Source organism: Pygocentrus nattereri, chromosome 16 (assembly GCF_015220715.1).
Source record: "Pygocentrus nattereri isolate fPygNat1 chromosome 16, fPygNat1.pri, whole genome shotgun sequence".
Classification (NCBI taxonomy): domain Eukaryota; kingdom Metazoa; phylum Chordata; class Actinopteri; order Characiformes; family Serrasalmidae; genus Pygocentrus; species Pygocentrus nattereri.
In genome coordinates, this window is record NC_051226.1 from 9,966,697 (window position 1) to 9,980,146 (window position 13,450).

Genomic DNA, 13,450 nt, shown 5'->3' on the forward strand with positions numbered 1-13,450 from the left:
TGACTCTACGCTCAAATCCTTCCTGCCCCTCAGTCAGTGTGTGCGAATCTGTTTAGGCTTATTATGCATTGCAGCAGATGTTTCCAAAATTGAAATCAGCAGATTTCAATTTCAGCTCTTATGGAGAAATGATTTCTCCTGACCATTCTCATGCAATTTAGTGCTACTGATCATTAATGATGATGTTCAAAAAGCTTTAGCTGTACCCATGCACCCGTACTACTCTGCAGTAGCACTTACGTAATATGTAGAATTTGTAACAAAGAAAAAAAGAACCAAAAGTAAATCACATTCAAAATTAGTTCATTCCCACAACCGTGCAATAAGCATTGAGAATCAGGATCAATATGTAAATCAGTACCCTAAATACGAGAAACTGGCACTACATCCTGAAAACCAGCTTGACGGACAAAAAGGCATTTGTGCACATACAAGCAAACATGACAGGACAGAAAGAGAGCAGGAGAGCAAGAGGCAGTCTGGACAGATGGACAGAAGCAGAGCAGGACATATAAAGCCACTTACCGTCTGTAGAGTCCGTTTGGGAGAGAAGGGGACAGGTGCCAACAGAGATTTAGCATGGAAATAGAGTGACAGTGAAATCATTAGGAGGGGCGAGAGTCTACTCTGACACACTGAGACTCAACTGTTAACACTCATTGGAAAGATTACAGACTGTCGGCAGAGCTTCAGCAGATGATTTCCCTCTTCCAAATTTGCTGAATAAACAATGGATAAAATAAGGCCTGAAGCGGCGATTTCCGTAGATGGGAAATGGGCTTATAAGCCAACTGAAGATGAAAGTCCAGTAGAACTGACCTATCCAAGCTCCACATAAAAACCCATCCTTTTGTAGCAACCGCTGCAATTTTGGACAAACATTACAGAATGTTGGCAAAAATCCAACTGAACCTGATGAGAAAGCGCAGCACAATTCGTTTCCAGCTTCCAGTTTAAAATGGAGGCAAGCAGGGCTATGTTACGCTAGTTAACACAAAGCAGGCTATTACCATGCAAACACTAGCTTGATTAGATGACTGCCTATTAAACTATAGCCTATATCTTGGGGCAGTCATGGGCTGGAGGTTATTGAACCAGCCTCGTGACCGGAAGGTCAAATGAAAATGTTTAGCTTTTAGTTTCATCAACCACAGAGTGAGAAAGAGAAAGTTGCAGACACACAAATACACAGATAGAGACAACACAAAGCCTGTACATGAAGACACCGTCATTGTCTTTGCATGATTCTTTACACCATAAAGCCACTTATGTAGAGCCTTAAGATGACAGCAACCCTCCATTCTAGAACAAACACAATTGCTTACCTTGATCTCAGTGACCAAGATGTCAGTAATGCTGCCCAGTACGGTCACAAAGTCAAAAATGTTCCAGGCCTCCTTTAGGTAGTTCTGGACACATTAAGAGATGGGTAAGAGAAACATGTCTTCGCTTCTATAAGAAGACCTTTATTGCACTTCATTAACTTCTTATTTTATTTATAACATTTGAAAATACCAACAGCTGCGAGGGGTTGTCCTATGTTGGCTGGCTACTCCTGCTATGACTACCTGCTAACTCACTCTCCATAGTAGCACTGTTGCTAGCTTCAATGGCTTATGTCATTGAAAAGAATGGTTTAAAATGTCCAGTTTTTCTTTTGAAAATGCTCTTTTCTAGTTTGGTAATGCAGTCCTTGACATGTTAACTGAGATCTTATACGTCTCCTTTTCTGTCTTTGGTTTAACTCTTTCCACCAATCTCAAGGAAATTTGAGGAGAGGCATAGTTATAGCTGCTAAACTATGAAGGACCAACTGGGTGAAGCAAAAGGACCAATGCTGCATCTCTGCTTAGTTAGGAATACCAAAAACCAATGCTCATTGGGTTAAGCGACCTGAACAATGACCTTCCCCTGAATTTGTATTTGAGCATCTATTTTACTCCAGCAGACAACATAATGTAATAATTTTATTTCAGGGACTCCCCAAGATTTTGATTTTGAGACATTCAGGGGATGTGGTTGGATAGTGTAGTGGTTAACACCTCTGCCTTCCACGCTGCAGACTGGGGTTCAATCCCCCACCAGGGCAAACACCCTACACTATACCAATAAGGGTCCTTGGGCAAGACTCCTAACACCACCTTGGCCTACCTGTGTAAAATGATAAAACTGTAAGTCGCTCTGGATAAGAGCGTCAGCCAAATGCCATAAATGTAAATGTAATGCAAAAGGTTCATTCTGAGGTTCTGGACCCCCTGAGGCCCCTCTGTATTTCACACCCAGCCTAACACATATAAAAGCACTGAATTAAATAAAATATAATTAAATTAAATGCAATGCTTTTTATGAAGAGATTCCTTGTCAGATCTTGTGCCTCTAATCACAAGATGACGTAAAACGTTTAATGAAGTAAATGTAAAACACCTGGAATTCCACATGAGGACATAAGGGCTTAAACTAAAGTCATTTATTCCAATTGGAAAGATGTTATGAAGCATCATTCACAGGCAATGGAGCTTTTAAGGCTGGGGCATTATATGTTTTAACACCAACAGAAACTTAAACTCAAGTGAAAATATATAGCACTATAATGTAACTATAAAACACAATATGTAGTGTTTTAAGTAGGTATCTGCCCAGCTGACTATAAACTCCACTACTTGAGAATGATGCTTCATAACAGTTATGAATTGAACAAATGTCTATTGGCTTCAGTTTAAGGGCCCTTTTGTCAATACAATGTAATTTACTTCATAAAACATCTTATGTCATCTTACGATTAAATAACAATTTGTTCATAAATACTCACATATAGCTTTATAAATATGTTACACAGGTGTTATGAAATCCCTATTTAGGTAGCCTTCAGCTAAAGTGTTACCATAAAAAAAATATTGTAATAAACATTAATTGCATTTTTCAGCATTTTAAATTTTTTCCCTTGAAAAATCACTGCCTTTTAAAGATCAATGCGAAATCATAATGGAGTTTTCATCTTGCTAGAACATTGTCAAAGTGTTATATCATATTGTACCATTCAAAAGTCAAAATTAAATGTAGTCTTTGATTGACGCGTAGTGACTTCTGTCCATCTTAAAAATGTGCTGCGTTTAACCAGAGATTGGTTCTCTGAACCACTCCTGAGCTCAAAAACCAACCTCATCAAATGTACCAACCTCATAGTTTGAGTAGTACCAGGTTTGGAAAAAGCTCTAGTGTGAAAACGCCCCTGCTACTGCGTCATCTGGAAATATGTCATTGTAATTCCGGCTCATGCTTCATCACAATATCACCATAAGAAATCCAACTTAAGTATTTTTTAAATTGTAATTAACAGATATTAACCCCCCCCTTTTTTTTCAAAGGGACTTTTTCAGAGACACCAGGTGTTCCAATGAAACCAATGATATATCACAGAGTGAAAAAAAGAAAGAGACAAAATTGAGAGCTCCCTCAAGTAGTTCTCATGAATGTCTGAAAACACACACACACACACACACACACACACACACAAATGTACATACAAACTCATACACTGCTGAATGGCTCTTGCATGACAGGCCAATCTGTCAGGAGTTTCAGTCACGTCTCCTCAACGCCACAGTGATTTGTTGAGCAGTGGCTGCCCAGGGCTTGGAACAACAGCAGCGAAGCGTTCCCGTCTGCCGCAGCTCAGAACAGGTGGAGGTAAGTGCCTCATGCGGGAAGAGAGCCATCTAATAAATGAGGCTCCTAAATGGAAATGGAGCCTGAGATAGAGAGAGGCCTGCTGCTGCTCCGGGCTGGGGCAGACGCCACTGAGAGCATAGATTTATGTGCCACTAGGAGTGCCCCGGTTTATCCCTCAACCAACACAGTGCATAATCTTTCACCAAAAACCTCCTCTTCCTCTCCACCTCTCACGTTCTCTCCTGTCCATCACTAATTATTCTATATGTACTTAAAGTCACTTCCAATGTGAAAAAATACACTGGTAAACTACACCAACATTAAGAGGATAGTTTGAGTTTGATGCTAGAACCTCTAATGTCTATTTATCAGTAAAAGGTTTATTTAGATTTGTGTAAAATGCAACAGTAAATAAACAAATATGCAGTGCACACTGTAATGTCCCTCACCAGCAGCCCAAAGGCAATGATCTTCAGGATGCATTCCAGAGTGAATAGGGCAGTAAAGATGACGTTCAGCCACTTCAGCATGTCCTCATATGGCGTTGGGGCTTTATGGAACTGCAAACAACAAGCAAGTGGCATCAGTATGATTTTAACCCCTTAACATCCCAGGCTTAATACATACTAAGGCTTACTGTTCAGCAACTACAGGTACTTCAGTGCAAACTATTAAAATAAACACACAAAAAAATAAAATAAATAAAAAGCAGAAAACTGCGTTTGAACCTGATTATAATCTGGACAGTTTTGGTTCTATGATTTCAAGGCTGAGCCATATTCTATGCCATTGTACAATACTCAGTAGACACACACGCAGGACTGCACACATGAATTGGATTCTGTATTAATGTACCAAAAATTGACAAATTGTTGAAGAAATGTTTACAGAGATTGTTATTAATAATAAATTGAATTATTTGTTAAACGCTGGTGTATCATACCGCCCGATAACTGCTGGGATAGGCTCCAGCACCCCCCACGACCCTGAGGGAGAAGCGGCTTAGAAAATGTGTGTGTGTGTGTGTGTGTGTGTGTGTGTGTGCGCGCGCGCGTGTGTGTGTGTGTGTGTGTGTTGTATCATACTGTATTTACTATATTGTATTTTGTCACCATTTTATAAAATGTCACTAGAGATCATGCATAACAATGACAACTCCGTAAAAACCACCCTTTTTCCATATTTCTGAGTAGATCATATATGAGATAATGTAGTGAGTTAAACTTAAAGCTTTAATCTTCGAGAGGTGAAAATCAAGCTCCACTCTTAATTCAGAGCATAAAGTCCATAGATGTTTCTGTTCTCTCTTATACTGTAAGAGGTCAATTCAACATATGGGCTTGAAAGGATGTTTAGCTTTAATTTAAACTGTAATAAAAGCAAAATGTGGGCACACTAAATTCACAAAAAAATATATTTCGTTTTTGAGGCTTCTGTGTAATTTTCTGTTCAATATGTCTTCTGCTTGTTTCCTGGCACTAAAAAACTTGTACTTCATGTCCTTTTTGACTGAACATTAGTGAAGGGTGGTCTCTGCACAGTATTACACATTGTTAGACACAAAGCAAATTAACCCCTCCTTAAACAGAGTGATATCATAGTGATACACAGCCTCTCTTGGCTTATTGCTTTCATATTGACTGTACGTCATTAAACACCATCCTTCCTCATCATCCCTGACCCAAAACTGTAGGTATGACCTGCAGTCAATGTTAATTTCATATGTTCATGTGTGCCACTGTGTAACCATCTATAGCCTCTGTATATTTCTGCCAGAGTCCTCAATCACACACAGAGTGCTTTCTGAACTAAAGAACTTTGTCTTGGTCTTACATGTGCATATAACAACATTCTCTAAACGCCAAATTAGACATTCATTAAAAAGCCAAAAAAAGAATGAAAGAAAAAGATCTCACTTATTACAACAATGCTGATAGTTCAACAAACATGCTTTGGAAATCAATACTTGGATGTCTTCCATTCCTTTCTACATTTTCTTAATAGGCGTAGGAGTGGATAAAAACCATTATGGAGATGGTGCAGGGAGGGTTCCAATTCTTTTTAAACTGCATTGTCAATAATGAATGAAAAAGCTAGGCACCAGGCCAAATGTTTGGAGTAAAGGGCTCAGGCTCTGTGAGACAGTACAGGTTGAGTGAGTTTAGATCCGACGTAAGAGATATTGTCCAGAATGGACTTATCCATGCTCCGCCCACAGACGCGTTTTTTCATAGGAACTGTTATGAAGTTGGACAAGCTTTGGGGGGTTGGAGCACATTTTGTTTAGACTATCTAAATAACGTTGATTTTCCAGTTTAAATGCTATGCTACTCAGCTGACAACAGTGTACTTGCCTGTATGCTGACATCAGCTTGTTGCGACCAGTGTGACTTTTCAAATGCACACAATATAAAGATTATTTTAAATGCACTCAAAATTTAGAACAAAACACCCCCAGCAGGGGTGCTGGAGCCTATCCCATTTACATTTACACCTAGGGGCTGACGGAATGTCTTTGGATTCTTTGGAAACCAGAGTATGCAGAAAGGACCCTGGTCACCCGGCCGGGGAATTGAACCCAGGCCCTTCTTGCTGTGAGGTGACAGCGCAACCATGCCACCAGCTGGGCACCACTTTACCACCTACTTTAACCATGGTAATATCACATGGTATCACACAGCTTTTCTTGGCTTACTGCTTTAATGTTTACTTCAATATTTACATTGAACATCAACCAAATAGGGAGATGCTGCATAGATGATTAGATACATTTAGGTTGCTTACAGCAAGCGCAGAACAGAGTCTGTTTTTTTACCTTCATCATTAGAACGACAGTATTGACTGCGATCATAGTCAGGATGGAGTATTCGAAGGGCGTGGAGACCACAAACTTCCACATCTTGTACTGGTAGGACTGTCTGTCCTGGGGCATGTATCGGGTCAGGGGCTTGGCATTGATGGCAAAGTCAATACATGCCCGCTGGAGAGGATACAAAAAAATAGACACAATTAATCTTCTCATCACAAAGTCATAAAGGCCTGCTTGCATAAGTTTCCTCGTTAAACAGCAGCTTCAGGACTTCACTAGGACGCGGCATCATCCTCGATTCCGGCTCTTGATCTAACAGTGTTTAATTATCAGATAAGCTCTGTGTCCCCAGAGCCCTCCGAATCAAAGTGCGAGAGACAGAAAGCAAACATCAAACTCGCACTGGCACCCACTAGAGAGGCCTCTGAGAGCATGTTTAAACAGCTAAACACAGAGGCTAATGGTCTCTCTGAGAACAAGTCAGCACTTCATCCCTCTGAACAGCTCTGCTGAAGGTGCGCAGCGACAGAATCGAGCAAAGCCGAGGAAGAAAAAAGGGAGAAGCAGAAAGAGATATTAAAATGATAGTAAACTATGAGGGTTTATCTCTGCACTGTTGTGCTTGTGCATGTGTGCAGGTGTCTGTGTGAATCAATGAACAGGTGAAAGTGATGCAACTGGACAGGTGTGTTGGCCCTGCACTCACTTGTGAGACAAATTCTCTAAAGAGCTCATCCCACCCTGAGGACATCTCCCAGCAATACGAGCACACAGCAGACAGAATCTGCCACCACACACTTACGCTCAGACATACGCACATACAACCCTTCAGATTTAAAGGTGTGCTTGTGAACAAACCTTTCGAGACATCAATTTGTTGTTTGGCTACTGTACAGCAAATATGAGTTTATGAAAGAGGCTACAAAAATAAATGATTATTATTGTTAATGCTACAAACCACAATCTCAAAAATGTTGTGACAGTATGTGAAAAATGAATAAAAACAAAAGGTAATGATTAGTCAATGGAGTTTGAGCAGTATTAAAATGGAAACTTTAGAAAAAAACTGTAGATGTTTATTCTCATAAATTTAATTAAATGTTTTTTATATTTTGTGAATACACATTCCTTTTAACAACACTGAACTGCTTGGGTCCTGAAGATGCCAATTGCTCCAGTACTGAAGGTGGAATGTATATCATAGGATTCTTGTTTTTAATTCAGTGCTGTCGGAGATATTGACATTCATGAGTACTCAGTTGCGATTTCTGGTCTTGCCCTTTACAAACAGATTTCTCCACATTTCCTTACATTTTTTGATTAAATTTTCACTATACATGGTAAAATAACTGAAATCCTTAAAACTGCTTGTTGAGGAATGTTATTCTTAACCACTGGATTATTTGCTGATGTTTTTTTTCTGGCAAAGTGCCAACCCTCAAAACATCCTTGCTCATTAAGGATTACGCCATTCCATGACCATCTTGCTTTTAATTGCATTTTGCATACTGTCCAAACTATTTTGGAAAGGTTTGTATTATTATTATTATTGTTGTTATTATTATTATTATTAGTAGTAGCAGTAGTACTAGTAGTAGTAGGTGTAGAATAGTTGTGAAGCACACAAAGAGTCTGTTTAGCACTGGACTGTGTACCTCGTTCTTCTCCAGGCTGCACTCAGACATGGCTTTGTCCCCCTGCTCCTGGAAGGTGATGATGATCAAGGCCACAAAGATGTTGACAAAGAAAAAAGGGAAGACCACAAAGTAGACCACATAGAATATAGACGTCTCCATGCGGTAGCCTGGACTCGGCCCCTGGTCCTCATAGGTGGCATCTACAGAGTGTTTCAGCACCCTGCAAACACACAAACAAGTGTTGGGTAATAGAATAGAAGTGGCAGAGAGAAGTGACAGTCCAGACAGGAACAAGGCTTGCCTACTAGTAGCAGCTTGATTGGCATGCGTTTGGCAGTAATGTTGAAGCATCTGAAATATTTGACCCTCGCTGATTCATGGTTTGTTTTTTGACAAAGTACAGTGTAGACTTCTTTAGGAAAGGCGAGTTAACCCCTTAAATGGCAGGGCTCACCAGTGGGTACAAAGTTACAAAGTACAGCTCAGCCAGTTTGCAATGATGAGGGGTTAACTTATGCATCCCATGTTGACTTGCCTGCCACAGCGATGCTTCAGTAGTCTCTAGAGCGACATTTTCTGGTTTAAAGGCTAGGAAAGCAGTCTTTTAATGAATATCTTGATGGTGGTAGGAACCTTTAAAAGGTATAACTGCATTGGGGCAGATTTTTGGGTATGGGCTCTTTAAAGATGTTTTTTTTTCCCCACTAGCCAGAGCCAGATAGCTTACGTTAGTGCCAAGTATATGTCCTTCAAATTAATATCACTTATGTTTGATAAAAGATCATGACTAAAAACCTGTCCATCTCAGTATAATACTGCAAACAGAACGATCTAACGTTGGCTCTGGTGTAAACTCATCGGAAGAAGCAGTCTTCATCACTCAAAGTCAATCCATATATGTCAGCTTAAATCACACGGACCATCACTCTTTTATAGCAGAGCCTGTGTAAAACTCACAGTATAAACAATGTGCATGCATGTACATGTCACCCACCCACCTACGCACACACAGTCACACACACACTTGCTCATACTTTCCCACACACAGATATACAACCACTCACAAACCCCTAAGGTCTATGCAGCTTGTTCAGCAGTGTAAACCTCTCTCCTATGATATTAATGGTAGTTAATACAATGCCATAAGGCCTTTGAGTGAGTGACTATGATCCGAATAAGGAAACTGCACATTATTTAATTGTGTGTGCTCTTCTGTAAGCTGGCTCTGAGAATGTGCTGTGGAACTCACATTGGCCAGCCTTCTCCTGTGGACACAGTGAAGAGGGTGAGAAAGGCCCACAACACGTTGTCGTAGTGAAAGTCATACTTCTTCCATTCCCGTGGCTGGGCAGCCACTTCATCCCCGTCATAATCCAGAAATTGACCCCTGCAATAGTCAGACATGGTGAGGAGAAACAGTAATAAAGCAAATTAAACTGCAAAGACTGTCCTGACTTTTTTGAGTAGGAAAGGAGCAAAAAAGTGGATAAAATGAACATTAAAACATGCTTACGGGCCCATATATGAATTTTTTATTTTTTTTTTTCTTATGATGTGGTTTTATACACCAAAACCAATATTTCACCTTCACTTTTACTACAAGTTTTTAATCTCTGTGTGTCCTACAGAATTAAGCAGGCTATTTTTAAAACATGTCTTTAAGATTGATGTTCATAAAATATCTCTGCATAAATTACATGTCTTTTTTTGGTAACATTCAAAGGTATTTTTAAGACAAAGGAATTCATAAGATAAAGCATTTTTCTTTTAAAAGGACTTTATTTTATTAGATTTCTATTGTTACAATGATACAAATTTTTGCTAGCATCTCTTTGGGAATACTATATAACATTAGCACTTAGCTAACTAAGGTTTACTTTCACTCCACACTGGATTTAATACATATTATGGCAGCTCGACATAAAATGACAAGATGATACAAAATTTATTATTTATTTTTCTGTTATTCCAAACCTTTTTCAGGTGCCTGAAGGAAGCTGTACAAGTTCTCAGATATGTTTGCAGGTACATGTATTAAAATAGCAATGCCCATTCCTATGAAGTAATGGATCAGATATCCTAGATTAGGTTATATTAGTCATAAAATAAAACTTTTCCACTCATTCTTACACGTGAAAAGTCTTTACACAGCCCAAAACTTGGGTATTGTTACAGGAAAATGCAAGAAACCTCAACTTCTTTACTATGTATTTTTTTGGCAACTTTTTGGCATTTTGCCAGTGGATAATCAATCATTAGAGAGACTAACAATATGGTGGCCTCGTTGCTTCACTTCATATATTGCCATCAGCATTACAGTTCTCTATATATATCTAACGTTCTGATTAGCAGACTGTTTGCAGTAGCAACACTACTTATCACTTCAATATGAATGAGCAGGATAAACTGCTGTAGGCTAAATGGGCAGTCATATGTAATCATATTCATGGCTGGGACATCATTGTTGTGATGAATTCAAAACAGGTTGTTTCGGCAGCTTATTTTCCTTTTATGGATGTGCGAACTGGGGACTTGAACAGTTTTAAAACTCGTAAACTTTGGCCTGGAGGCTGTATTACAGTTTTATATTTAAACACATTCCTCTGTAGAGCAGCAAACAGAGGAGTCATAAAAAGAACATGTTGATTTGTGTGCACAGAATGAGCAGCAGTACCTGCAGTCCTTCTGCAGAGCCTTGGACTCATCTGTGCAGTAGAAGAACTTGCCCTTAAACAGCTGCACAGCGATGACGGCGAAGATGAACATGAAGAGGATGTAGACGATGAGGATGTTGAGCACATTTTTCAGAGAGTTCACCACGCAGTCAAACACCGCCTGAGGGAGCACACACACACACACACACACACACACACACAAACAGAGCACATGTAGCATAACAACAACACTTGCAGAGACACACAGTGACAACATTTGTTAAATCGATGTGCACCTAACAAACTGCAATGTGTCAGTTGTAAATGTGCTACTGTTAAGGCATTTGTGAAATCATGCAAAAAGAGTTTTACTTCATATGGCAACAGTTTCACTTTTCACTTATGCTGATAAGGTAACATTCACTGCCTGGCAAATGTCATTTTTTGGCTGATAGGATGTGATAATGGAGACATGCAAGACGTATCAAGAACTGAACTTTCACCACCTCTCACTTTCAACCTTCATCATAATTATCTGCAATGTGGAATTCTATCTGTGATGATCTCTCCATTCTGTCCAGACTTTCTGAACGATCCTTTGTCAGATCAGTTACCGTTTATCTCCTTCATGGGAAGAGAAATATGAGCTGATCAATGTATGGCATTGATGTAACTGAAAGCTATTTTATTAGCATTAAAATCTCTCATTTCCTCATCTGACTGGGCTGTATGCCTCTTGAGAGATAGACAATGAGAGACCGAGCCCTAAAGCATAATAAGCTATTATTCTAAGTTATCTGATTAGTTTTCAGATAATACCTGTGCATCCACAGGTAGACTGTCAGACAGGGTAGACAGTGGCACTTTAGAGCTCATTTATTCATGGGCTGATTGTAATGCTTTCTGATTGTGAAAAGCCTTGAGCCTTGCCACAGCAACCAAGACACATTAGACACAGATTGCTATCCGATTGCTCAGACATTTCAGGAAGTGTTTTGAGGCACACTGGAGATACAGCTGAGCCATTTGTATGCATCAGTCACATATGCAACCCCTGCCTTGCCAAAACAGGACTCAGTGGAACTCATTATAGCAGGTACTGGCTCTAAGGTCCAACACCCTACAGAGTGTGGCTCGAACCCTGATCTAGCACACGTGATACAGGTAAGGAATACTTTCAGGAAAAGCTGGATCTGAATTCTCAGAGGTGGTAGATATCCAGGACTAGAATTAAGCACAACCTCATTAGACAAACCAAAGCAGCAGATGACTAAGGATGTCCCCAACCAGTTTTGCCCCCAGTCCAATCCAAGGAATGTGATGTTGAGTATTGCCTAATATTGATCCAACTGCACATTTGTCTTTTTATAGATATTACAGCCATTCAATTTAGCTAAGATAGTCTGCCAACTAATACTACAGTAAAATAAAAGACATGTTAGTATATGCATAATGTGACAATATAGACAAACTAACTTCGCCAAACTTGTTTACTGGCCATTTTATAATGTGTTTAACATTGACCTATGATCAAATTTGACTTTCAAAGATTTATCACATGGTACTCACTCTGAATTTGTGATTTTTGTTGCATTTTTAACATGTTGCGACTGACTCCCGCATGAAAAATGTGGCTAGAGTGTATTTTGTACATGCTTCTTATGCTGTGCCATTTGCTGTATGTGGCAGAAAGTAAACTCAAGATCACTGGCTTACATTTTATGTGCCAGTGTTTAGACAAAATGTGGCTTAAACACAATGTAACTGTACACTGGATCAGGGCATGTCTACATTCAACAGCTCCTGTCACCTTTTACACAGCATATGGAAGCAATAAGCCATGTACTGTAAGCAGTATTAACTGTATCTTTAAAAACCAGTAAATTTGGCACAGCATGATCTCAAGAGATTCTGGATCCAATGTATTTGCATGTAGCGTGGAAGAAGCAGTACTGTGATTCAATACATATCTCTGTCTGACAGAGATGAATTTATGTGGTCAGTGGAATGTGGATATGAGACGCAGTGTAACTGGGTTCAGAGTCAGTTTTAGGGATCTGTATGTAGCACCTTGAGCTTAGGCAGCCGTTTGATGGTCTTCAGTGGTCTCAGCACTCTGAGTACTCTGAGGGACTTGATGGTATTGATGTCCTTGCCTTTGGTCCCTCTGTGAGATAAAATCAATATGTTAGTGTACACAGGCACACAAGATTTAGATACACAGCAAGGGATTTGGTCTCCCTAACACACACACACACACACACACACACACACACACACACACACACACACTTCAATTATATTTACACTGAAACCATTTCTCTCTCCTCCTTTTTCGGCCTATGTAACTCTACATTACATCAGCCAGAGGATTGGTTAATAAAATGCATGCAAATGGGTGGAGTTATTCTATATAAACATACCTACCATTGGGCTAATAACTATATTGCCTGAGTGAATTAAGTGAATATGATGGATTACCATAGTATAGACTAGAAAAAGCACCAAAGAAACACCCCACCAACAGGAATGGTCTCTTTGTGAAAACCACTGCCAGCTAGGCCACAAATAATTAATTAATCTAAGCACTCACATCAAATACTAAGGGTAAACAAACAGACAAATATAGGAGAAGGCTAAAACATATTAATGAGTCTAGGGTTTTAGGGTTTACTATTTTT

General features: G+C 39.5%; 1 protein-coding gene across 18 annotated transcripts in view; it reads right to left on the reverse strand.

The window, feature by feature from the left end:
• The window catches only part of cacna1bb (calcium channel, voltage-dependent, N type, alpha 1B subunit, b), a 227,883-nt gene that overhangs the window by 39,042 nt on the left and 175,391 nt on the right, over nucleotides 1-13,450 (reverse strand). For 11 of the 18 annotated variants that reach the window (XM_037545894.1, XM_037545898.1, XM_037545895.1 and 8 more), the window contains 8 exons: nucleotides 12,840-12,936; nucleotides 10,790-10,950; nucleotides 9,365-9,502; nucleotides 8,134-8,335; nucleotides 6,485-6,649; nucleotides 4,119-4,229; nucleotides 1,326-1,409; nucleotides 526-528 (listed from right to left, as the gene is read on the reverse strand). In XM_037545894.1, coding sequence (XP_037401791.1) covers nucleotides 526-528; nucleotides 1,326-1,409; nucleotides 4,119-4,229; nucleotides 6,485-6,649; nucleotides 8,134-8,335; nucleotides 9,365-9,502; nucleotides 10,790-10,950; nucleotides 12,840-12,936 — 961 coding nt within the window. The remainder of the gene's footprint in view (nucleotides 1-525; nucleotides 529-1,325; nucleotides 1,410-4,118; nucleotides 4,230-6,484; nucleotides 6,650-8,133; nucleotides 8,336-9,364; nucleotides 9,503-10,789; nucleotides 10,951-12,839; nucleotides 12,937-13,450) is intronic. The other 7 variants (XM_037545905.1, XM_037545896.1, XM_037545890.1 and 4 more) reach the window with 1 other exon arrangement.